Consider the following 27,452-nt stretch of genomic DNA (forward strand, 5'->3'; position numbering starts at 1 on the left):
TAAAAAAAAAGGGTAGGGGTAACTTTATGGAGTGAATTTAGAATAGGAGAGAATAAGGCCTGGGAAATTTTAGGATACTTTTAGTCTTTTCTGCCCAGATCCCCAAAGATATTTAGGCTCCTGATTTCCCTTGTTAGGAGCCTGAATACCTTTGAGAATCTGGGTCTTCCTGTCCTCTTTTGCAAAGAAAGAGCATTCATTTTAGTTGGCTTCGTATAGGGACTCAGACTTTAGAATATCTAGGTTTCTTCCTGAGTAAAGGATACAAAGATGAAAGTAAGAATTATTGGGTGTCTGGTGGACTTTATATTCAAATGTCTTTTGAAACATTTACAGAAATATTTGTGCATGTGCACGGTCCTAGTGAACTTTGTTTAAGCACTGTCTAATGTGGCCCATTCGGTCTACCTCTATTCCACCAATTCTGGATGGATAAAGTATTCTTTTCTTCCTTGTGCAGATCTGATATGTTCTGTTAAACAGATATATTGTTCCATACTAAAGATGAATGCATTTCTGTGCTGGGTAAAATGACATTTCTGAACAGTTTGCTCACCACTTTGTTAAAACTATTAAGATATATTATTTATATGTGCTAGGTTTATGTGTGACAATTGATTTCTCAATACTTTGCCTGTGGACACCATTCCTGAAGTTGCATTACGAATTAAATGAGCCCATTGAAGTTCAGGAGTGAATAGATATGTTTTTTTCTGGTTCAGGTTCCTCTCCAGTTTTGAGTAGCTCACCTCTGGAATCAATGGAAGATGCAGGTATTAAACACCTCGAGAAATTAGGCCCAAAATGAGAAGACAGAAATGTTGGCCTGTATGCTGGAAGCTAGGAATTAATGGCTTTATCTCCCCACACCACATGTCCCTTCACTCTCTTGATTTTCAGTTCTTTTGAAAACACTGATCACATTTTCTTGTACCTAATCTTAACAACTTACAGTGCATTTATAATACTGTATAATGTACTACTATATACAGTAGAAGTAAGGCAGAGTTATGATTTTGAATGTGCCTCTTGTTGAGACATTCATTGTTTTCCATGGCGTGGATGCATATGTTCAAATGTGTAAAGTCAATAGATTTTTTTAGGGCCTGATCCTCAGCTGGTATAATTTGCACCACTGAAGCCCATAAAACTACACCACTTTACACAAGCTGAAGATCTGGCCTTAATTTAAAATCAAAACAAAATTCCTGAGAAAGTAACATAAGAGCAAAAAAAAAAAGTGTGCTGATCACAAGTTAGGCAGTTGAAGAATACATCAAGTCAAACTTTTATTAGCAAAGTTGAATTCCATGTATAATGAAAATATCTTTTAAAACCATACATGTACATAGGCATGATACAAACAGCAACTACAGTACAAACACATTTTTCTAAACCTTAATAAATTTACATTAACATTCATCTAGTAAAAAAAAGGAATAGTGTGAACTTAGTACCACATTTGTCTTGATCTTTTCACATGAAGTAACAAAATATCTTGTGTAAAATAAAAAATACAGTATGCTTTGGCTCATACCCATATATTGGTTCCTGCATGAAAACTGAATTACTGCAGATAACAAAGCTTGATATGATAGTCAAAACTTTTACATGAAAGATATGGTGCTGAAGTATAAACATGTACCAATAGTCAGGAGATCAAATGGCAAACATTATGTATATGCTTTATTCTGAAACACTAAACATTAAAAAAGATGCTTTTGAGGGCATGATCTTTTGTCAAGTTAATGGAATTTCTGCCAGCAAGCCCTAACAATGATTCCCTTCAATTTTTCTCTTCTTACATGGTTGTTATTTAAAATAATTGAGATACACTATATACAGCGTGTCTAAATATCCTTTTTATTTGTAGAACTATGATTGCATGATTGACTACAATGAAATGCCTCTTCAGATGTATACAAGGCTTAGAATAAAAGTACCCAATTAACTAACATTGTTTTCCAAAGCTATGTGTAAAATTATTGTCAAAAGCCTGGAAAGATGCACTCTGATCGTTTTTATTTAATTCACTTGGGGGGGGGGGGGAATTCTGATCCTGCAAACTTTTATTTACATGAGAATCATTGGCTCACATGGTTTGACAAAAGTGACAAATCCCTGAACCACTGCATCATGTTGAAAGCTGACCTACAGAAGATATGATTTCCTATTAATTATATATACTAAACAACCTAACTACTGTAATTTTAATACATTTATTAATGGAGTTATATGATGGGGTTGCTGAACTTAACTCCATGACCCAGGAGGTTCCTTCCAGTCCTGTAGTCTATGTTCCAATATATATATATTGATTTATTCATGGGGGGAAAGAACTTGTCTATTGTCTTCACTGGAAGCAGACACATGGCCAAGACACTTATCCTGTATTGGAATCCAGTAGCTAAGACTCCTGGGGAATCCCACTGATGTCAATAGGAGAATGCACAGAGGTGGGAATATGGTTTTTAAAGTGCATTAACTCCTTTGGACTTTGTGCCCTTGAGCTCACAGACACCACAAGAGACTAAAGTGGAGAGGGAGGTCATTCCTAAGACTACTACATTATGCAAGCTTACTTTGTTGGGTGGATTGTGCATATTTTAAAATGTATTGTTCTAATACACTAGGGCCAGATTCTAATACCCGTACCCATGTTGAATGGGCCATATTCCATGAGTATGTAGTATTAGAGTAAATGGGAATACTAGTGGAAGCTAGGAATATCCAACATGAGTAAAGCATTTGGTCCCTATTACCAGGGAGTTGTAGTGACCCCCTATATTTTGTTTACCTAAGACTTTTAATTATAAAATATTTTTGCAACCTTTTTCTTTGAGTTAGCTCTATCACCTCCATTGTTTAAAGTGGGCCTTTGAAATTCATCAGGGAGAAACCCCTGGGGCCAGAGAAGTGCCTTTTTTTTGTCAGATGAAATTCCATTCAGATGTGGCTGAGATATAAGCTTCTGAAAATCACCATTACCCTTCTGTGACTTGTGCTGTCAGTAAAATGTTGGCAGCATGCCAAAATAATAATAGAATTAACATTCTAATCTAAGGTTAATCAGAAAATTTAGGAAAGGTCAGAATTAAGGTTTCATATGCAACCTTAATTCAGCCTTCGTGTGTGTATGTATTATGATATATATATATAACATGCTCACATGGCATTTTTTTCACAAGACCCCTGTCTTATTCAGTGTATGCAGTTTTAATAAGTAGTTAACGTAGGAGGGGGTTTTTGTATGTAACAAATGAAAAATCATTACAGATTTCCAAAATGTTATTTGATTAAGAGGATTTCAAGCACTACTGAAAAATATCAGAAATACCTGTTCTCTTAATTATGCTACTATATTTATGGTGCTAATACTTTAAATGCAACGTAAGTGTCAACATTTCCCCCTCTTTACACCAAACCCCGTTGAAATGAATGGAACTGGCCTGCTTTGAACGAAAGGAAAAATTGGCTCCAAAAGTATAAACTGTTATGCTTTTAAAATGACATCTCTTTTGGAAGCATATTTTAACCTTCTGTACATTCCAGGATATAAAGTAGACATAATGGTGCCTTTAAAAAAATCCCTGCTGAAAAAGAATTACTCAAGAAAGAGACTGGAGCTAGACAGAGACAAGAATCTTTGGGAATTTCAGACATTTGTTTAATATTCATTGGGCAGGGTCCTAAAAAGTCAGTGCACATTTAAAAAATTTCATTGCACATCTTTTTGTCACAGTGTGATTTTTAGGCCCTGAGGCATAATGAATCACGAACATTAAGATTTAAGAGTCTGAATAAAAAAAAAATAATAGAAAAAGTACTCATACCGACACAGATGAATAGCACATCATAGGAATGTCGTCAGCAACTTTAAGCTACAAATGAGCAAGTGATAGTACAGGATGTTTATTCATTATTTGATAAGAGGATGTCCGACTAACATGGTTTGAAATTTGTGGCTGTTTAACATAGATGTTTCTGGGACAATGACTCCAGTTAAACCGAACAGCCTGTAAGGGCAAGAAAAATGCATATTGTTGCTGACTTTTAATGGGTCATATCGGGCCTAATGTGTGAGCAGCCATCCAAACTTGCACATGGCAGTGGCCCACAATCCTAAAAGGTTTGCCCCTATCAGAGGTCCAAACCCTTTGCACAGAGGAGTTGTTTAGTAGCTATGGGGAGCAGAAGGAGAAGGCAGACTCGTGTAATTGAGTTCTTATCTAATACACTCTAACACCCTAGCCTGGACCTTTCCCTCCTCCACAATCAGATTTCTCTCTGAGGATTTTGTACCACCTACAGAAGTTGGCACAGCAGTAGGTGAGAAGAAGAGAGTTTCTGGCTACTCAATGGACCATTAAAAACAAACTAGAAAGGCCAGTAATTTGTGGATGGAAGCAGTGGTGGTTGGGGACTTATTACTTCAGCTTGCTGGATAAGGCTAACTAGGGGCTCTCCCTGTCCTATTAAGAGTTTCTTTAGAGGCTGGGAAGAGACTAAATTTAATGTTTGAAGAGACTAAATTTAATGTTTACAAAATCCAAGAAAAATTTAAATTATTTTTTTCTAAAAAGAGTATCCAGTGGAAATAATTGAGAAGGCAAGGAAACTTTCCTTTGCTACCAAACATTGCAGCCATGTGCTAGTGCAGAGCACTCTAAAAGTGAAATGGATTAGGAACAGACTAGCAACAAATTGAAATTGTAACACAAGTCTGGGCAATTCTGTTTATTTCACTTTCAGGTTCTCATGCACTAGTGAACACTCATCCTGTTGGGTAATTTGTCTGGAGTCCTGAAAAAAGTCACCGTATGTGACTTGGAACAGGATGTAAGGTTTCAGTTTCCTGCCAGACGCCATGTGTGTGAGACTCTTCCCCCCCCAACCGTCCCAAAAGCTGACCAGTCCCTTTTCAGTGATCAAGTTGAATTAACTGTATAAAGTAAACAAACAGTACAAATAGTGAGACATTTGTCAAATTCTCCCAATTTTAGGGATCTGAGGATATTGTGTATTATAATACAGGATATTGTGCTAACTATTTTAACCTATGACCATATCATATTCCTACAAGCCACATATAAGTAGTCCCATTGGCCTTTATTCCAAATAGATGGTAGATTTAGGGCCAGGTTTTCAAAAGGATTCAGCACCCAACAGCTACCATTGTTTTCCATGGTTGTTGAGCACTTTTGAAGCTCAAGCCACTTCATTTAAGTACATGAATGGGAGCTGGTCCCTTAGGTATTGTATAAAATTAAAACCAGTGTTATAATTATTTAACAATGTGCATCATGCAGCTCATAAAGTTGTAATTCTGGGTCTGATCCTGCAAACCCTTACTCATGTGAGTAGTCTTTACTTACACTATTATTTCCACTGAAGTACTTGCAATGAAATCAATGGATCTATTTGCCTAAGGACTACTCATGTATAAAAGATTTTGCAGGAATTAGCTTTTATATAGTAAGATTTCTCCTTATAACAATGGCTAAAGTGTATTGTAATTGCAGATACAACCATTTTAAAAGAACAACATAGAACTGCAAGGAACATTTGCACTGTACTGAAGTTAACAAAATATAAAAGCAAAAACAAAAAACAAAAATGTTTTAAAATAATTGGGAGACCAAATATAAAAAGGCCAAACATGCACAGTGCAGCTTTGCTGAGTTTGTAATGGGAATAAGTAGCAGAGAAAGGAACAGCTCCATTGGGAATTTTAAACCTTATTCAGTACACCATGTAGAAAAGAAACTCTAATGTAATCCATTTTTTAAAAAAGGAACAATGCAGGATGTGAAAATAATTTTTTTAAAAATACCTAAATATTCAGGGTTTATTTTTTGGAGAGAGAAACAATGATTTTTTAAGTATTATCCAAAAGAAAGAGGAAAAGCTAATATCTAACTGTTTTATACCCAGTTTGTCCCTCTATTTCTACATAGCAATACAGACTCGTGCTTGGATCATTTCTCACTTCAAAATAAAACCAGTCTGTGTTTTCAGTTATGTAAATATTAACGTAATATGTACAAGAGAGACAAGGTGGATGTCTTTCATTGGACCAACGTCTTCTTCTGAAGAACTCTGTGTAGCTCAAAAGTTGGTCTCTTTCCCCAACAGAAACTGGTACAAAACAAAGATATTACCTCATCCACCATGTCTCTCTAGTATCCTGGGACCAACATCACTACCACAAAATTGCAAATAATATGTGCAATGCATTCCTGAAATGTATGCTAGCATACAAATATACAGACAGAAGGCAGACAAAAAACAGTTGCTTAGAAATGCAGTTTTCAAGGATCTTGGGAGGCAGATTCAGGTGGCCTTTTTAGTAGTCTAAAGACCTGATCCTGCTTCACTGACACATAGAACAGATGTGGGATGAGCCTCGTTATCCTCTGCCAAAGGAAAACGAGTGTAACTGAACTTGTTTAAGGAAAGAGTGACAGTTACTGGAGAGAAGATATTAGATACCAGATACCTGTTTCTTTTGAGAGCAAGTTTGTGATCAAATTATTTTTGGATAAAGCTGTTTCTCTAAGTAATTGCAATCAGCTCTAGCCACTAATTCTAGAATTACTTAAACAGACTTTCTTCTTCTTCATGAACATTAAATAATATATGGAATGTATTTCTATAGTGTTTTCAATTATTTTTTCTTGGTGTTAATTATTAAAGTAATCTCCCTTCTCCCACCCCCACTACCTTCTGACCTCCACAATGCTAAGGTCATTATATATTAGGGAATACTGGATGTAAATGTATATACAAAGTGACAAAGCATACAAGAAAGAGAAAAGTTATATAGAGAAACATGTAGGGTAGCAAGTATCTATATACATATGTAACACTGAGAAGCTATGGTTTTGGTCAGACTGAGTGGTATATATTGAATGTGAGAATATTATTCACCTGTTCTTTATGAATGAAAACACCTGAACAATCAGGACTGAAAAGTCTCAAAAATCATCTTTTGATAGCAGCGACCAATTCCCATATTACCTGGAGGTTGGGGTCCTGACTGATTCATTCTGCAACCTACTTCTGATCACATATGGTAATAGTTGATTACTAGTCAAGATAAATACGGAAATTTGAAATTAATCATTTATGTTAATATTTTATGCATGGAGAGGAAATGTTGCTGTAGAACTTCCAGTGCTTTCGACTGATCCTTTTTCCTTAGATCCAGCGTAAGCGCCAATAAATGAACCATCTTCATTAAACATCCCTTGGTCCCCTTCTCCATAATCTACCAAACTATCAGCACTTTCCGTAGCTTTAATGTCCCCGTTAAGTGACTGGAGGCTGCCTTTGAGTGGCTTCTCATCGCTGTCACTATGAAATAAAGAAAAATCTTCCCAAAATCTAGCTTTGTATTACAATTACAAGAGCAATTGTTCATTTCCTTTATAAACAGATATATTGAGGGAAGAGGGAATCAGATACATTTTGATTGGGATACAGTTTCAAAACATTGCACAAAACACACTATTCACTTGATTCTAGGTCAAGTCAATGGATGTGGTGCAGCTAATGCACCCTGCTCTGTGCATTGTTTGCATTTTGCATTTTTTGTAATTTTGAATTTAGTGGAATAGGTCAAAAAACAAAACAAAACAAAAAATGCAAACATTACTGAAAAGAATGGTTTGCAAACAGTTTTTATTTTTCCTTTTTTGTCCCCTTTCCTTCTTTTGCCATTGAAAATGGAGGGGGGGGGGAAGGGTCCCAAGGAGGAGGAAGGGGAAAAGAGGAAAAGCTGAAAACCAGCTCTACTGGTTCATCATTGTACCTTATTTTGTATCTTAAAGAGAGGCATAAAGAGTCTTATTTTACAAAGCAAAGAGCCACTTGTATTGCCCATTACAGGGTTCATTTGTTTCACCTAGCCTTTGAAGTGGAGTACGTGGATTGAGGTAAAGTCTGATGTTTGGGCGTATTGGTATTTTATTGTGTCTTGTTGCTTTTTGGAAGGGGTGAGCACTGTTTTTGGAACTTTAAATGATTGGCATGGTGCTGGGTGGGCACTTTTATTTATTCTGAGTAATAAATAAAAATACATTTTGCATATCTATCTATTTAGCAACTGCACAGTCATAATCTACATTCACTCCGTGTGACACTGTTTCCATCTAGGGATGACTGGGCCATGCTATCGGGGTTGATGAGCCTGCTACAGCCTTGGGTAAGAGAGCTGAATCTCTTCTGCTTTCAGATGCAGAGGTGCCAGGTTTGACTTCAGTGCTGAAGACTCATCCAGGGGCACAGAATTACATAAAGTGGGTAATTTATATTCACTAGACAGCTGTGTGCCTCAAACACCCATCTGTAATGTAGCAGTTATTGCACATGCCATAATGTATGTGGATCATCTCATCTCTGAAACATCAGGCCCAAACCTCACTTCTTCATACCGTTTGTATTCAGTACAAAAGAGCCCATCATTTCATATGCTCTAGAATTACTTGGGAAGAGTCTCCAAATCTATTTTGGGCTGCTCTGGCTTCGCACTTAATTCACCACTGAGCCTTCCGCGGTCCCATGCAGGGTTTGTGGCTGGATTACTACCATATTGGCTAATCCCCAGTTGCTGGAATGACCCTTATGTTGGCAGGCTGTGCTCTCTTCAGCTACACCTAAGGATTAGGGAGCCACAAAGGCCCCAGACTCTGGATTTGTGCCAAATACACCCTGAGCAGCCCAGAGCTCGGGGCCATTCCCTTTACAGCAGAGCTGCTTGAAAGATATCCCAATTTTTCCATGACAAAGGGGACAATTATTTTGCAACATTTTTCACAAAGGGTCGGTTCCATTTTTCAACTAACTCCATCTTTATAAAGTGATGGAGCCAACCCTGTGTATATCAGAGAGAAGTTTTATTGACCTGATGGGAAAGCATAAAGCCTTGTCTAATGGGACCTATCAGCATCATGGCTTAGTTGCCCATTGGTTACATTGTTACATCTCCAGCCTCAAACTCTGAATTTACATATGTATATGAAGGAATGATTCAATGAAGTGTTAAAAGACACCTAGTGTTATTTGGCAAAGCTATTTTTAACAAATTTATACTAATCTATATTAATTAACATCCTTTTTTATTACGCATGGCAAAAATAGTAAATAAGACACAACACCTAATTACTAAGAAGCAGTCAAAAGAGGCAATTTACAATGGGGGCCTGTGTAAGGCTGCTACAAAAAAAAAGTGTTGGAAACAGTGAAGTCTAAAGGAAAGTGTATCTTCTGACTAAGGTTTTTCAGTGGAAATGGCATGGGAAATCCCATGAGATCTTGCAATGAGCCTGTTATTGTATATTCTGGAAAGCCCAGCATTTCCTGTCTCAACAAAGCCGGCAGTTTGTCACAGATGTTTCCTAACTGCCACAAGATATAAATAATATTACTAGAAATTCTTATACTATTAGAAACGGACAAAGAAGCAATAGCATTTTTTAGTCAAAGACATGATGTTACTGGTATCACTAAGACATTAGGCAACTGGGCCATATTCCTGCTCTCATTTATGCCAATGTATGTCTGGTAACTCCACTAAAATCAATGGAGTTCCACTGGCTTTACAATGAAGAAAGTGACAGCAGAATACGTCCATGTGCATCTCCAGGATATCTATGTCTCCTAGAAAGAAGCTCATGTCCAATGATGACCTGAAGTAAATCATCTTATGTACATATCCAAACACAAAATGGTCAAGACCGAGATAATCCAATTAGATGGTACTATTAAAGTGATTTCAGGAGAACCAACAAATGAATCCAACTTACCATGGTTGCACATAAAAATTAAGTAACTTGTGCACAACTTCACCGAACTATATCTCAAGATGTGAATGCAATGGCACTGCCTGCTGGCTACCCCCTCACACTGCAGCTCTAGGAGCCCAGGCAGCCTCAACAACCCAGCTGTCTTCTCACTCTTGCTCCGTATAAATGGTATATAGAGACTGTCACACATTGGACTGTTCCAAGACCAGATATTCAGGATAGGCATTAGACCAGGGGTCGGCAACGTTCGGCACACGGCTCGCCAGGGTAAGCACCCTAGCGGGCCGAGCCAGTTTATTTACCTGCTGACGCGGCAGGTTCAGCCGATCGCGGCCCCCACTGGCCGCGGTTCACCATCCCGGGCCAATGGGGCCGGCGGGAAGCGGCGTGAGCCGAGGGATGTGCTGGCCGCGGCTTCCCACCGCCTCCATTGGCCCGGGACGGCGAACCGCGGCCAGTGGGGGCCGCGATCAGCCAAACCTGCCGCGTCAGCAGGTAAATAAACTGGCGAGCCGCATGCCGAACGTTGCCGACCCCTGCATTAGACCACACATTTGCCCCTCTCAGACCAGCACTTTGAAGTCTTAAGCATCTCCTCCAAGATGTGATCAGCACTTTTGACTGCGATTGACTTCGGTGGGAGTTGAAGTTGGTAGGCACCTCATAGGAGGTGCTCAAACTGCCATAGGATCACCTGCTATTTTGTGGGCTAATCAAAAGATACTAGCCTGTTACTTTACATTAATCAGTCCCACTCTATTGACTTCAGGGGGACTGAAGGTCATTAGAATCAGGAGATATAAAGATGTCTCAAGTATGTTTTCATTTTTCATGAAAAAAAAAATAACCAGAGAAAAATGGAAAGTGGATGTAGATGCTACAAAAATCTTCCAAATTGTTGGGCCCAAGATTGGGCTTCTAAGCTAGTAACATAAAAGTTCAATTCTGCCATTCTCACTTAGCTCAAACTATTATTGAAGTTATTAGTAATGTTGACTGAATAAGGATATTAGTAACTGGCCCCAAAATTTGTCTCTTCATAATCAATATACAAAATATGTCTTGCTCATTTTCCCAAATACAGTATTTGTATTTCTAGAAAATACAAGCTGGAGTTGGGGGTGAAAGTTACTAACCACATGACATTCTTACCTTTCTAAATATCTGTCCCATTAGAAGGCATTAAAAATTAAATAAAGATGAAATTATGCAGGAAAAAACCCTTATCCTTTGTAAATAATCTAGTATACATACTGGATTTAGCCAGCAACGTTTGTGTTTTAAAAGCTAGTTAACCAGTATTCCAATATGGTTCATACAACGATGTATTTTTCATATGTAATGTAAATATATAATGTAATTAATTAGCTTTTTGAGTCTTGAATGCAGCCAAGTGTAACTATTTTACTTCTTATACAGAAACTACTGTACTAATATTTATTTGCCATTTTCTGTCTCTTAAATTTTTCTCTCTTCTTTAGCAGAATGAACAACCCCCATGTTACTAAGGGCCCAATCAAAACCCATTGGAATCAATGAGAGTCTTTCCATTGACTTCAGTGACTTTGGATTAGGCCTAATATAAACATTATATAACAATATATATATAAGGTGCTAAATAAGAAACAGATGGAAAAATAGGGCTACTCCATCAAAAATTACCTATATCATAACTTGGGTGGATTAAAGTGTTCTGGATATATCTTTACATTCATATTATCATCCACTCCCATGGGGTTTGCTTTGAAAATGAAAAAATAGTGTTACTTGCATATTATAATAAAAACACATCAAAGAAATACTTGTGAAGATATTGTAAAAAAACCATTTGATATAGTAGATCATATTTACCTATATTCCCCAAAGATCTCATCTTTAATTGATTGAGCTTCGGGATCTGGATGCAAATCCTCTTTTTCTTTCACTGTACAAATGAAAGAAAGAATAGATCTGTTCACCATGCTGTTTCATGTATCATTTTTATATTTGGCAGGTTCTATGGGAAAACTGTCAATCATTATCTACAACTGGAGGGCAACAACTTTAGTTAAGTGTTTTGCATTGCACAGAGGAGTATGTTTTCAAGAGGTGTAAAATGGGGTAGCTGCCTAATTCCCAAGGACCCTAGTCAGAGGTTTGCAGCTAAATCCTTGTACATTGCTTTGAAAATGCAGCTCCTACAATTTCTTTTACTAAAACACATTTCTTTCCTGTGCAATTCAGGCTATATCTGGAACCATAATGTATATTTCATTATGACACTATTTAGTTGGAATATGAATTTACAAATTGCCACACTGGAAAAAAGATTTAAAAGGTGCATCTAGTCAAATATCCTGTCTCTATCAGTGGGTAATTCAGGATGTTTCCAAGGAAGGTGTAAAATCCATGTAATTTTTTTACAAACCTAATTGTGCAGTACCAGGTGGGAATTTTTTTCCTGATTTCTGCTGATGATCTACATGCATTACAGAATGGCATATTATAGCCACTATTACTTTTATCCTAGTTAGTTTAATTGTGGTTAGATTTGGAAAAAAAACATTGTGGGCGCACAATTATCATAACTAGGTATATAAAATAGGTAACTGCACATGCAAAAAAACGCTAATTAGAGGATTTTAGTCCAATAAACACGTGCAGCTCTAGTAAATATGGACAAGATCTTTTAAGGAATTTTGGTCCCAAACTGTTCCCACTGAAATCAATGGGAATTAGGCAGATTAAGTACCTTTATAAAAATCTGGCCCTGTGTGAACAAGTTAGGGCCCCAGTCCTGCAACTGGATCCCCTAGCACGGTCCCCTGTGTACTCAATGAAATAAATAAAAAAAAATTAGCACCACTACTATTGTGAAACAACAACATATAGGGCTGGATTGTAACCCCACCTGAGTAAGGGGCAATATGTAGCATTTTAACGTTATAACCTGTGGGTATAATGAAAATTATTGTAGTGTCTAATACAGTGGTGGGCAACCTGTGGCCCATCAGGCTAATCCGCTGCTTCCCGCAGCTCCCAATGGCAGGGAACGGCGAACCATGGCCACTGGGAGCTGCACGGGGCAGTGCCTGTGGACGGTCAACGTCAGCACAATGTTTCACGGCCTGCAATCAGATTACCCTGATGGGCCACATGTTGCCCACCACCAGTCTAATACTATCAAACTCCCACAGCCTTTAATTTTCACTTCTATATCTCTTATCACATTTCTAATATTCCTATTGTTTAATTTGGAATACAAAATCTGGAGAAAAATGGAACAGAGATTTCTAATTGCGCAGCTCAAACAACCCATGTAATGCAATGACTAGATGTAGTCAGAGGACATTTAAGGAGTCACAATTCATATCAAATTACTGACAATGGGTGAACCTGCTTGGGCATAATCTCAAAATTTCCATGTGACAGACCTTGGATGAAAAGTGACCATCTATCAATATGATGATCAAATTGGTGCCCCTACTCACTTCAGTGATGCAGGATCATGGCCTAAACCTTCTCTGTTAGAAACTGCTTCCTGAATCACATGTAAAATACCCTCACTAATTAAAACAATGAAACCCATAGGGCCGCTCTGGGGCATAAAACCCCTATCTTTCTAAGCAGAGAAAAGTTATTCAGATGTTAACCAGTGACAAGATTGCTAGTGGCACCGAGACCACTTAGAGAGAGATTAATGAGTCTGCTCTACAGCCTTAGCTAAGAGCCATGTGGCTTTTAGCTCATGCAGTAGAGGCTCATGCATTTAGCTCCAGAGGTCCCAGGTTCAATCCTGCCTGCCAACATCCGGGGTCTGTCAGTGTTACACTGGCAGTACAGAGTGCGCCCATCAATCTGCCTCCCAATGACCCCCTCACAAGTCATGGAGCATTCTGGGAGCAGAACTAGGAGTGGGGCCGTATCACAGCCCCATGTTGATTCTGAACAGTGCAGCAGCACACAAAGTAACACGGGGAGGATGTTGTAACTTAGACAGGCCCCCATGGCTGTCTCAATTACACCAAGGAGTCCCGGAGAAGCCCATGATCAGGAAGGTTCAAAGGTGGCTTAAAGCCATTATAGTGTCTCCTCCTCTGGGGTGAGTGTTCTGTGCTGCACCTCTTACAAATGGAGCACAGAATCTCATCAGCTGAGTAAAGATTTGTTAATGTTTATTTAAATTCACTCAATGTTATATTTATTAAAAGTCACATACAAATTTTGTATTCCAGTTGGTATGAGTTCAACCGTTGGGGACCGAAGGCAAAATATTGAGGCATTTCCACTTAAATAAGAAGTTATTTGTGTGAAGAATGACTGCTATTATATAAATATCTCAAAAAGGACAACAGAGTCATTTACCTGAGTATTTTCCTCCTTTATTTCTTTTGACAAAGCACATCGTTAGCAGCAATAAGGTAAGCAAAGCGATGGCACACATCAGTCCAATAAACCAGCCTTGGGTGGAAATTCCCTCATAAATGCCAGCATAAGCTTTGTAAAAGGAGAGAAGTAAAAACATTTAATGAGAGGAAAATAGACTATCCTAACCAAAAAAGACACCATTTAATATTTTCTGAACTAAACCTGAATCACACCAAACTATTGCTATTTACTGCTTTACTGATTTCAGTCTAACATTTTCAATGTAAAAAAGAAAAAAATACAGGACATAAATAATAGGTATGAGGAATAATGTTCATATTTAAGTAAATAAAGTGTCTGCAACATAATATATATAAGTAATTCCAAAGGAGTATTTGATTTAGAGGATTAATGCCAAATAGGAAAGTTGGACAGAAATTGATAGCCTCTCATGCAAGCAGTTTTGCGACAGAAATAGAGTTAAAAGTGTTTAGGATACATGCAAACTGCTCAGCTAGCCACATTGAAGATGTAAAACGTAACAGCACCTACCCTATTAAAATGGCATGGTAGCTAAAACCTGTAAATAATATGTATTGGAAATTATTTACATGTCATTATTTACTACTGGGAAGACAAAATACAAGGCTGAATTGAAAAATGATGGACTCATTCCTGCTCCTATTGAAGTACATGGCAAGAAGAGGCTAAGATTTCACTTTCATTGCACCACATAATAGGTAATGTCATTATTTCTTGAAAAATTAAAAATAAAATAATCTTGTTTTATCACAGTGGATTTATCACCCTAAATGGTTTCATATCTCACCTCTCTCCCTCGTCTCAATTACATCTTCAAAAATGCTATTGTTATCAACCCAATTCTTAGTCACTAGACGAACTGTATATTCAGTTCCGGACTCAAGTGCCTCAATGGGGTGAAACTTTTGGGTGGGATTTACTGCTTCTGAAATCTTCCCGATCCCTTTACCTATGAAATGTACATAGTCAAGTCACATTGATTAATTCTATTAATTCAATAGCAGGATTCTGAAATGCACAGTTACAAATTATTTAAATAACAAGTGATAGTAAAACAGCATACATGAATATGTTTAACATTTGCTTTTGGATAGTTTATCTTATTTTTTAAGGTAGACAAGAAAAAAAAAGGAGAAAAGCATTTTCTGTACTTGCTCTTTGATATTCTGCAGGATAAAATCAGTGTCAAACTGAAATAATCCTGAGATTTATGAAGGGTTTGTTTTAAATTTGCAGGATCAAAGTAAATATTGAAGGAATGACATATAGGATTATAGATCTGCTTTAACTAATGAATGCTTAATTAAAAAAAACACAACTGAATATGGCCTGGGTTTATTTACACAATCTGTGGCTTGATCCATCTCCCATTGAATTGAAGTATATGGGACAAGACTGAGGCCCATATTATCCTGAAACAGATTATTACATCTCTTATACGAACAATTACACTGGGATTTATACTCAAATTTTCCTTAGACAATAAATCTCCTTGTCCCCGTTTATTTCACATTTGTAATGAAGCTATAACAAAGCTCTCTTTTAGGTATACCTGAAGTTTTCTTTCAAATGGATTTTCATATACAATCTTTACATGTTCTAACTGATATTTATTTATATGAAAAGTATTTGCAGTCAATTTTTTCTGTGGGTTTCCAACAAAGTCAGTCTTGCACTCCTTTTGCTTTCAAAACTCTCCTTGACATGAATAGGTGTTTTACCTGAATCCAGGACTGCAGGATAAGTGGTTTATTGTGTATGCTTTAAAAAAAAAAAGTATTTAATGCTTATTGCACAAGGAAGCAACTGTTATTCACTGCAGTGAAGATAGAAGGATTTGCCCTCATCCTGGATACAGTATAGTATAAGTCATACTAATGAATCATAACTGATCCTCTCTTTCAGGATTTTAAGCAGTAACTTTTGCTAAAATTACACAAGGAATGTAAAACAGCACCCACATTTAGGGCCTGATCCAAAGTCTGTTAAAGTCTACAGAAAGGCTCAGAATCATTGATGTCAATGGGCTTTCAAATCAGGCCTTAGTAGAACCATGCCCAGGTCTAGCGTTGGACACCAAAGTTTGGAGGAAAGCATTAAAACATATGCCTTTTTACTTCTGTTCAGTTGCTTCATTTGCTTAATTTAGCTGGTCAGCATTCTAAAGTCAACTAACTAAAGGGATCTTATGGTTACTCATACACACAGCATAGCTCAAAAACTGCTCGACCAATTTGCGCTTATAACACGGAAAATAAAGCAATGCTGATTACTACTGAAACTGGTAAGCAAGCAAACAAAAAAGCTTTGAGCGATTAGCCCTTCTTGATAGCTGAAGGAAAAGAAAAAGAGATTAAGAGTGGATAGACATGGTTAAAGGTGCTGGACATGATACGTTTTCCAAGGCAAGTATACATATATTACAATAAGTAGTTAAATTAGTAGACCACTGGAACATGTTCAATTAGAATAATGCTGATGGTGAAGCACAGTGTATTAGCATAACTTAATCCATCTAGTGGTACATTTTACAAAATGAACTACGGTACATGAAGCTGAGCTATAATTTTTTAATCAAACTGCAAATTAAGCAACAAGACATTACAGGTAAATTTTAATTACATTTTGTAAAATCAGGATGTCAGAACAATGTGTTTCATAAAAAAGCTACCCATAAAGTAACAAGAAATAAAGCTCTTCTATGTGAACTTTAATCCTGTTGGTCAATAAATGCCATCAAAGACTTAAAGATGTCGGCCAGACAAGGTAGTCTTATTTACCAGTATCAGAGGGGTAGCCGTGTTAGTCTGAATCTGTAAAAAGCAACAGAGGGTCCTGTGGCACCTTTAACACTAACAGAAGTATTGGGAGCATAAGCTTTCGTGGGTAAGAACCTCACTTCTTCAGATGCAAGTAATGGAAATCTCCAGAGGCAGGTATAAATCAGTATGGAGATAACAAGGTTAGTTCAATCAGGGAGGGTGAGGTGCTCTGCTAGCAGTTGAGGTGTGAACACCAAGGGAGGAGAAACTGCTTCTGTAGTTGGATAGCCATTCACAGTCTTTGTTTAATCCTGATCTGATGGTGTCAAATTTGCAAATGAACTGGAGCTCAGCAGTTTCTCTTTGGAGTCTGGTCCTGAAGTTTTTGTATGCAGCATAGGTCTGATCTGGTAGCTCTACTCACTGAGATCATAAGCCAGCAAAGCACTTAAACTTGTCCTTAACTTTAAACATGTGAGTTGTCCCGTTGAAGTCAATTTCTTTAATGCCATGACTCACTTATTTAAAGTTAAGCATGTGCTTAAGTGCTTTGCAGGATCAGGGATTGGGTGTTTTGCCTTATTGGGATGGCCTGATTGGGAACAAAGTTTTACACCATGAGTTCTGCACGACCTTTGATATTTGGCACCACAATGTTGTATAAAGGATTTTCTGTATTCTAAAATGTAAGATAGGAGTCCAGTGGAGATTGCATGTGTGTGATTTCTTTCCATGTAAATCTGGTCTGCATTATAAAACTAAATACTGTATAATACCCATAGAAAAGAAATAATGGGTAACTGGGGAAGGATTGGTAGAGGGACTAGAAAAAATAGTGTAGAATCCTGAGCAGGGAAAACAAAGATATACTGGTAAGGAAATGTTTACTCGATATACTGAAAGGTCAGTGCGCAGCAGAAATTAGCTTCAGAAAACTGAGAGCAGTTAGGTTAGGTTTTTAATCTACAATACAGGAAATAAGCTTTAGTAATAAAAATATACCACCAGCATTTGTCATCTCCCCACTACTATTTATCAGCCATATCATGGGATTCACATGAACATTAAACACTGAACTGCAATTTTACAATATTCCTATTGGATTTAGAGATTTATGAGAACAATGGAACATACTTTTTTTTTTTTATTGAAACCTATGGAATAATGGGAAAACAAAGATAAACCTCCCCTAAAGACGTACTATAGTGCTAGTTCTCCAAAAGTTAGCACATCTGTTATGAAACTCACTTATTAAAAAAAAAGATTGGCAATCTTACAGTTGTATTATAATTGTAGGTAATATTTTAATTTATAACAGCACCTGTCTAAATACATCTGCCTGGAATAAATGGAAAGTTAAACTACACTTTCATCAGTTTTCCTCTACTGAATGGCTATTAAAAGCTTATAAATATGCATCATAATTACACTCTACCTTCTGGGCTTTTGTATTCCAGGAGGTAGTTCGTGCTGATTGGGAGAGAGCTTTTTTTACTGGTAATTTACAATTACCCTCACATCCTTAAAATCCATTAGATGAAAATTAGTAGGCCATCCTGCTTAGCTTGACACCCAGACCATACACCTTGACTTTTGGGTTGTTGGACTTTTGGACAAAGCACAAAAGAGAGGTTAGCTCATTTTGTCTTACCACCATTTCTGTTTCTGTTTACCTTTTGCTCCTGGCCACAGTTTTACTGGCTGTAACAGGTGGGAGAGGTGTGATGGTATTTAACTATAGAAAGGATTCACTAGGTAATGCTTGTGATGCTTAGAATAGCAGTAGGTGATCACCATTGCCCTGGTTCAGGAAAAGCTCGTATGTACCACCAGGGCTTGCAGAGTTGCTCCCAGTCCATGTGCAGATCAGCAGTGTGGCTTGAGAGGGCAGAAGGCTGCCTGAGGAGTTGTATAAATGATGGGGTAGTGGTGAAGGCCTATAAATCAGTTGGTCATAGTTCAAGAAATGATTCTCTCTATTAGGATGTTATTCTATATGGCTAAGAAAACTGTGTTTTTAGTCTTTCAGAATGTTGGGTAGCAAATGAGAATTGAGTAAGATCATACCTTATTGTATGAGAGGCTACTATCATGATCTTGAGAGATGTCATAAAGGTTAGTATTCTCAGGCTGGGATTTTAAATAAAGCCCAAGGGAAGTAGGTGCCCAATTGTCATTGAATTATAATGAGATTGGAACATGTAACTTCCTTAGGCTCCTTTGAAAATTATAGCAATAGTTACTGTTTCATGTGCCTGGATTTTTCATTAACACTTGGATTTTTGTATGTACACTAATCATTGTAACATACATAATTCTGTATCTTGTCAATGCTGCAAATCACTGGTAGCTCTGGATAGTATGAAATTTGGCAACAAAGATTGTTGAGTCAGATGACTGGATATCAGAGAGGGATTTAGTTCTTTTTTTTAGGAGTTTCTCTTTCCATTTAAAATATATATTAATGTTATGTTGTATATCATTTCAGGTGGCTAATTACACGTATAGCAATATTGATCATCAGGTTTTCTTATGTCAATGTTTTGGGGGCAGTTTAAGAAATGCTACCTAAATAAAAAGGTAGAAGTAATAATCATTTTCTAAACAGAAACAGCACACATTCTTTCATGGAGTTAAGCCTGAGATAAGCCTATAATATTTAATCAACCCTCTCTAAAAATACAAAAAAAAGCTAAAAGCTAAACAATGTTAAATCTATAAATTCTACACCCAGGTTCATAATTATCACAGCAGAGAAAAAACTGCTGATCCTAAATCACAATTTGCTAATCTCCAATCATTCATTTTAACACCAAACTGAAAATATAATTTAACTTTGAAACTGTACTTTAAAAAAAAAATTATTCTGCAGTGTAATGCAAATGTTACAGAGCGGCAGTAATTTCCACCATTAGTAAAAATTCTCCAAACAAAATGATCCCTGTTTTACATCTAACCTCCCTCCCCCCCCCCCAAAAAAACCCCCTCAAACTCTAAAATGACTGATTGAATAATTTCTCTAGGTGACTGAAAAAGAAACTCGAGAACCTATGGCAACCCAAAACGATTGGGAAAAGGATTTCTGCAGAAAAGGACCTAGGGGTTACAGTGGATGGGAAGCTGGATATGAGTCAACAGTGTGCCCTTGTTGCCAAGAAAGCTAACAGCATTTTGGGCTGTATATGTAGGGGCATTGCCAGCAGATCCAGGGATGTGATCATTCCCCTCTATTTGACATTGGTGAGGCCTCATCTGGAGTACTGTGTCCAGTTTTGGGCCCACACTACAAGGAGGATGTGGAAAAATTGGAAAGAGTCCAGGGGAGGGCAACAAAAATGATTAGGGGTCTGGAGCACATGAGTTATGAGGAGAGGCTGAGGGAACTGGGATGGTTTAGTCTGCAGAAGACAAGAATGAGGGGGGATTCGATAGCTGCTTTCAACTACCTGAAAGGGGTTTCCAAAGAGGATGGATCTAGACCAGAGGTCGGCAACGTTTGGCACGCGGCTCACCAGGGTAAGCACCCTGGCGGGCCGGGCCAGTTTATTTACCTGCTGACGCGGCAGGTGCGGCCGATCGCGGCCCCCACTGGCCGCGGTTCGCCGTCCCGGGCCAATGGGGCCAGCACATCCCTCGCCTGTGCCGCTTCCCGCCGCCCCCATTGGCCCAGGACGGCAAACTGCGGCCAGTGGGGGCCGCGATCGGCCGAACCTGCCGCGTCAGCAGGTAAATAAACTGGCCCGGCCCGCCAGGGTGCTTACTCTGGCGAGCCGCGTGCCAAACGTTGCCGACCCCTGATCTAGACTGTTCTCAGTGGTACCAGATGACAGAATGAGGAGTAATGGTCTCAAGTTGCAGTGGGGGAGGTTTAGGTTGGATATTAGGAAAAACTTTTTCACTAGGAGGGTGGTGAAGCACTGGAATGGGTTACCTAGGGAGCTGGTAGAATCTCCTTCCTTAGAGGTTTTTCAGATCAGGCTTGACAAATGGCTGGGATGATTTAGTTGGGGTTGTTCCTGCTTTTAGCAGGGGGTTGGACTAGATGACCTCCTGAGGTCCTTTCCAACCCTGATATTCTATGATTCTATGATTAATTTCGAGTGCGACTGTGAGTCATCTTTTTCTAGTCATGAAAGGCCTTAATCTGAGTTTTTGTACAAATGGAGTGTTCCCTGTGATTCCCCATGACTCTTCCATGCAACTCAGTAGGCACAAGTTCTGCACAGTGTTTTATCAATCACCTGTGCAACCACTAAATATTTTGCCACTAAATATTCACTTCGGTTAGAATGCTGATTTAAGAAATCTTCCCCTCTATTGACGGTATATTACATAGTGGATTGAGTTATTAGTGCTGTTGGTGTTAGGGTAATGTTAGGCAGGGTATGAATGGGGGATTACATTTGGGGCCTGCTCCTTATAGACCATTGGTTAATAGTACTGGATTTGACCCTAGGCACACAGATTGCAGAGGAGAACCACATTTTAAAGGAACTATAGAGAAATGGCTCCTTCTGACTCAAGCAAGGCTCTGGGCTGATGGGGAATTCTCTCCACACCAGGACATGCAATGACTGCAGAAAGCTGCTCTAGCCCATTGAGGGATAACACAGAAGATTTCCCTTCCCCTAGCCCAGCCTGTTCATTTCCCACTTCCCCGTGTGCTGTGATGCAGAAGTTCACCATGGAACTGTGGTATGAAGCAGCTTTGGGGCCTGACATTCCTTATAGGACAACCTGCACAACCTACTCCCCTGAGGTTAAAATGCATAAATTCACTGGTTTTCAGATATAATGGGAAACAAATGAGTATTTACTTTAATATAGCTATTATAAAGTCAGGTCAAATATGCCAGGAGCCAAACATGACTGAATACCTATCCACAACCCACCCAGATATCTGTATTTCTCTGGGACAGTGTATTTCACAAAGCCCACAATGTAGCCTGTGACAGCTGGATATACTAGAGTCATGGGAGCTACAGAAGCTCTAAAATAGATAAGAGAGGTGCATCTTTTTTCTTTGAAAATGGAGCACATTGAATATTATGGAATGTTACTTTATGGAGTCTCATTCCACAGTAGAACCACACTTTCAATCTGCCACTTTAAATCTGGGCAACTTTAACTGATATGCCTTGACTTTTGAAAACACTCCATTTTTTGAGAGACTGTGTAACTTGTTTAACTGAGATAGTTACACATTTTATCACCCTCTTTGTATTTTGCGTGCCCTCTATTCCTAACCTCAAAAAATGAGAGAGTCACGGAAATGTGTGTGATTTCCTCAGCCAAACAACATAGATTTTGCATACTTTAAATGAGTCTGGACCAATTTAGCCTTCAGATAATTACATAAAACTCCTCTGGGATTTCAGTGTAAGCTGCAGAGCTGTATCTAAGGATGGACATTGGAACTGTCACGTGGTTCTCATTTAAATTACTTGAAAAAATTGTGGAATAGGGCACAAAAGTAACAGCAGAATAGAACCCTTAGAATGTACAGAGGTTATGCTATTCTATTTGATGTGCAATCTGCTGCTCTGACTTTTAGTAGAATCCCTTGCTGCCATTGCCAACAAAATCTTTTGAAAGAAAAGAAAGAAAACAAGGGGAAAATTAAATGTCAAAATTTCTATTTATCATGTTTCCTAGCCATATGTTACTGACAGCGTTACCAACAAAGATCCTTTTAAAACCTAGCATGTTACACAGGGTTGTGAAAATTAATAACAACATCCTAAATGACCAAATAGAGGACTCCTGATCTCAGCAAAGAATACAAGAATAAATGGCTAATGAAGAAGCACTGTATTTTTCTGGGCTCAAATTAAAATAAAATAAAATAAAATAAAATAAAATTAATTATATCTATATCTATATCTATAGATATAGATATATAAATTTTGTTGTCAAAAACAAAACTCTAACCCATTTTAATCTGATTTCTAAAGTTATCTTTTTCAATTTAGCCATTAATCTCATCTACCAGCAAAAAATTCACACTTCCCTTAATAGTATAATAAACAGGGGGAACAAAAAGGATGCTGGAAATAGAGGCCCTTTATTAATATAGCGCCAGATTCTGCATGGCCCTGAAACAGCTGCACAGTGGTTTTGGAGGACGTATGCAGTGTATGGGTGGGCTTGACTTAGGTCAGTGAAAAGGCATCAGTTCAGCCTTCTGATCAGTATAGTAATGCAACCACAGCCAGTTACCTGAGGGGAAGAATGTGGCAGAATAACCCAGCCTACAGTGAGTCTGCTCACTTAAATGAAATAAGAACTGGTCTGTGATAGAAAACCTTACCTATCAGGTATTGGGTCTAGGAGGGCAGCATTATCATTCAAGCAGTTTTGATGATGGGAGTCCACATGAACTACAAAGGGAGAATAATAGAATATTTTGCACCTTGGTATCTGCCGGTATCTTAAGAACTTTCCTGAATGATTTAATGAGCAAGGGAATATGTTTATGTGTGGAATTAGTTAGAGATGGAATCCTGGACCCAGATTTGGATGCGGTACTCTGGTCTGGGTAGGTTGATTCATGGAAATAATTTCTCACAGACTGCAAGTATGACTGGAGATTTTCTGAAGTCCAAGGAGAGCACGAGTGTGTGTGTGTGTGTGTGTGTGTGTGTGTGTGTGTGTGTGTGTGTGTGTGTGTGTGTGTGAGAGAGAGAGAGAGAGAGAGAGAGATGTAATTAAGTGAGCTGCTGATTTCATCATTGGGTAGGCAATATTTGACATTCTGTATGGGATGCAAAAGTGGGAAATTTGTCTTTAGATCCATGCATGGATTCGGAAGGATACTGAGAGGCATCACATGCACAACCAGTGTTTATGCACAAACATTCATTAAGGATATTAAGGATTAAATCATGTGGAAGAAGACAAAAGGAGATGGGGTGTCTGTTTCTCAGATGGGGCCTTAACCGCTACTTAGTGACTGGATCCTGAAATCAGGCTTGCTACGTTAACTACTTGCTACTGGATTAAGAATCATTTTTTGCCAGGAACTGGACTTTGGCTTCAGCACCTGAAGAGACTATGCAGGGTGAAAGTCAGCTAAGATATTACGTTACATGGTTACAATATGTCATCAGTGTTAAAAATCATGAAGCCAGGCCATTTCTGCTTATCACATTCTTTGTCCTTTGCTGTGGTATGTCAAAAGCAATCATTGTTGATTAATATCTAGGAACTTGTTCATTGGTACAGTAGAACTTTCAGAGTTGCAGAGCACAGTGTTTTATTTCAGTTGAATGAGACAGACTGGCTTGTTCTTCTAATTTTCTTGTAAATCATTGAACGTTAGGGTTTTAGGAGGACAGCAAGTAGCCTACAAATGTATTTCACTGTGTTAGTTTATGGGGAAATAATGCTATGTATGGAGCAAGTGCACTACTGTTAGCCTTATGTTAATCTTGATTTGTGGGATCCCAAGTTCTGCCCTCAAATGACAATACATGGCTTTTAATATTTCTCGGAATCCAAAATGTCCATTTAAGGGCAGAATATGGCCGTACAATATTATTGAAAATGTTTTTTTTATTGTTCTCCAACTTCCTGTTAGTGGTTACTAAATGCAAGCTGCTAGTTTTGATAAAAATCAGCTGAGCTGATTGGTTGGTTGAAGCTGCTGCATAGTGACATGGAATAGCTAAACCTTTTTTGTGTTTTTGGAGTACCTGGATTCCTACATTTAAAAGTTCATTGATTGTGCGAAGGCAAAGCAAATTTAAAAGCAAACAATTTCCTCTAATTAGAGAGGAAAATGTCAAAGCTGGAATATTCTCAATGGATTTTCCATTATCATTAAAACTTCTCATCATTAAATTATACCCCCATTAACTTACTCCCTTCTGTTATTGTTAGTCCTTCTTCTGTGATTGGTTTCCCACAGCCTTTTATAGTACAGGCCTTCACATAGAATTTATACTTGGTGCTGGAGCTCAGATTTGAAAACCTCCAGCTGAAAGTTGAAGGGTTTGTAATATTGACGTCATTCAGTGCTCCAATCTCATCTGTCTCATTTACTGAAAGAGAAACAATAGAGTTCAGTCAGGCATGGCAGCTAAATGTTACCAAAATGCGCATGTGTCAAGAAAGCTGATGGAAAAGATGCAGTTTACAGTAAGTAGGAAGGAGGGCACTTTAAATAAATGTATATCTTACTACCCTGATACATTTGTGAGTCTTCAAATGGGATTTACCATGTCTAAATCAATCAACTACACGATTGGGTATTATGATAGTTGAAAAGGCTCTATGATTCTAGAGGTTTAGTTACTAAAAAGGCCTGACTTTTAGAGCTATGCAAAATGTTTGTCTAGAATCCTAAATGCACATTAATTGAGACTGTTCTTGGATTTTCATTTTACTCCCAAACATCTACCTAGGTCCTTAAACTTTGGTAGGCCTGCAGCCATGATGCAAGTTTATGGGGTGCTTGCAGGAAATATAGTAGCTGGCTGCTATATAAGGAATGGCCTCTTGAACACCGATAGTTGGCCCTCTCCAAAAATGGAGAGCATCCAACCCCTATAAAAGTACTACAAAAGTAAGAGTGCAGTTGCCTTAGTAAAGATCAGTGCTGAGCAAAAAGTTCACAGCAAACAATTTCTTTGGCGACATGTGTTGTATGCCCACTCCATCCTCAACAGAGTACATTGAATTAATATCCAAACTTACCCCCAGTGTTTGGCTGTACTGGTAACTCATAAACAATAATTCTACATAAACTTTCCTCCCTGAGCTTGGCTGCTCCAGAACCATATCTGTTCTAGCTCCTTCCGGCCCCAAAGAAACATTTCTATTTCCTTGATATCCTGCTTACACATCATTGGACCCACTTGCTCACATGACTCAGCAGTAATTACCCTGATTCTAAATGTAGGGGTTTTTTTTTACAAACAGGAGGAGAGCATTTGCTGAATTGAAATCATTAAAAATTCTGAATAAATATTCACCAAAAAAAAAAAGTTTGCATTATTTGCCCAGCTGTACCAACTATGTGTGTTTAAAGATTCTAAGCCTATGCACATGACTCATGCATTATCATCACAAATTATTTCTTCTTTGAAAAGTCAGGTGCATTTCTAAAAACAGCTATAAATTTTCTCTGCACTATTTAACTATTGGGTTAACTGTCTGTGAATTTGAAAACATTTATTACATGATTTGATTAGTCTGAGAGTCTTTGAATGTATCATGATTGCACTTTGAGCTTATCTAGACGGAAAAAGAATATGCTGAAATCCTTTTCCCCTGGAAAATGGAATTGGCCTGCCCCCAGCAGGCTAAACTAACATCTGTAATTTTGGAACATTTTTTCTGTGCTGAACAAATTGTTACTTAAAATTTAAAAGGATTAGTTTTAAGTTAGTCTATTTTAAATAACTTTATATTAAAATAATGTTTGATTTAAATACGATCTATTTGCTAAAAGTCTACATCAAAGTAGAACATGTACTTACTTATCTGATATTGCAAAATGTAGCCAGTAAGGAAGCCATTTGGTTTTCTGGGAAGACCCCATGACAAAGTGACAGAGTCCTTATCAAAGTTTAGTATTCTTAGAAAATGTGGCTGTTCAGGGACTGGAAAACATAGGAATTAGCTTAGTTTCACTGAATGTAGATCATATTTTAGCTGCTCAGTCTACATACATTCCTGTTAGTATGGCATATAACTTCATCCAATATGTACAATTCTCAGTCAACATATGTTAGATGCTTAGGATCTGATTCAGCAAGATGCCTGCTAAACACCTTTTGAGAGTCCTCAGCCTTGTTAACTCCCATTTACTGAATAGACTTGGACCCTTCTATTGGATAATTGTATTAAACCCTTTTTTTTTATTCCAGCATAATAATTTAGAGTCACACAGAGTTCTTAATAGAATTAATTGGTCTGGTTTCAAGGAAGATGTTTGTTTAATTTCTTCCATCCCCATATTTTAATTTTTCTTACCTCCTTCTGGAGTTTGGAATATGGTTGGAGAGCTTTCAGGTCCAGCTCCTTTTGCATTGAAAGCCAAAACGGTTAAGTGAAATTCACTAAATGGCTCTAGACCAGGAATCATGCCATAGTTTCTGTCTCCTGTAAATGTTAGGAAGTGTTTGTCTGGGCGATGTTGTTTTCCGTCCAGCAAACTCCTTGTTTTCCACCAAATGACCTGTATTGAGAAGGGCAATTCTGTAACAGATTAAGTTCTATGGGGATGAACACTGCATTGATTTCCCCCAACCTCACAGCAATTACTTTAAACTTAGACAGGATTCTACTAACACAGCATGAAAAGACATCGGATTATTTAAAGAATAAATTATGAAAACCTTATATCCTTTTAAGTGTCCACGAACACGGTCTCTTGGAATGCCGGACCAGATCGCTTTAACTAGTGTACTATTCATCACTTCCACCATTACACTTGAAGGAGCAGCATCTGGAACTGTAAATACGTAGGTGTTACATACTAAGGATACTC

General features: G+C 38.0%; 1 protein-coding gene across 3 annotated transcripts in view; it reads right to left on the minus strand.

Annotated features, from left to right (window-relative positions):
• Nucleotides 1-7,139: 7,139 nt before the first annotated feature.
• CHL1 (cell adhesion molecule L1 like) overlaps nucleotides 7,140-27,452 on the minus strand; it is a 74,571-nt gene continuing 54,258 nt past the window's right edge. For 2 of the 3 annotated variants that reach the window (XM_065408167.1, XM_065408166.1), the window contains 8 exons: nucleotides 27,301-27,416; nucleotides 26,936-27,140; nucleotides 26,440-26,562; nucleotides 24,820-24,999; nucleotides 14,983-15,144; nucleotides 14,151-14,282; nucleotides 11,658-11,730; nucleotides 7,140-7,356 (listed from right to left, as the gene is read on the minus strand). In XM_065408167.1, the coding sequence (XP_065264239.1) occupies nucleotides 7,140-7,356; nucleotides 11,658-11,730; nucleotides 14,151-14,282; nucleotides 14,983-15,144; nucleotides 24,820-24,999; nucleotides 26,440-26,562; nucleotides 26,936-27,140; nucleotides 27,301-27,416 (1,208 nt within the window). The remainder of the gene's footprint in view (nucleotides 7,357-11,657; nucleotides 11,731-14,150; nucleotides 14,283-14,982; nucleotides 15,145-24,819; nucleotides 25,000-26,439; nucleotides 26,563-26,935; nucleotides 27,141-27,300; nucleotides 27,417-27,452) is intronic. The other variant, XM_065408168.1, reaches the window with a different exon arrangement.

Source organism: Emys orbicularis, chromosome 7 (assembly GCF_028017835.1).
Source record: "Emys orbicularis isolate rEmyOrb1 chromosome 7, rEmyOrb1.hap1, whole genome shotgun sequence".
NCBI classification, from domain to species: Eukaryota; Metazoa; Chordata; order Testudines; family Emydidae; genus Emys; species Emys orbicularis.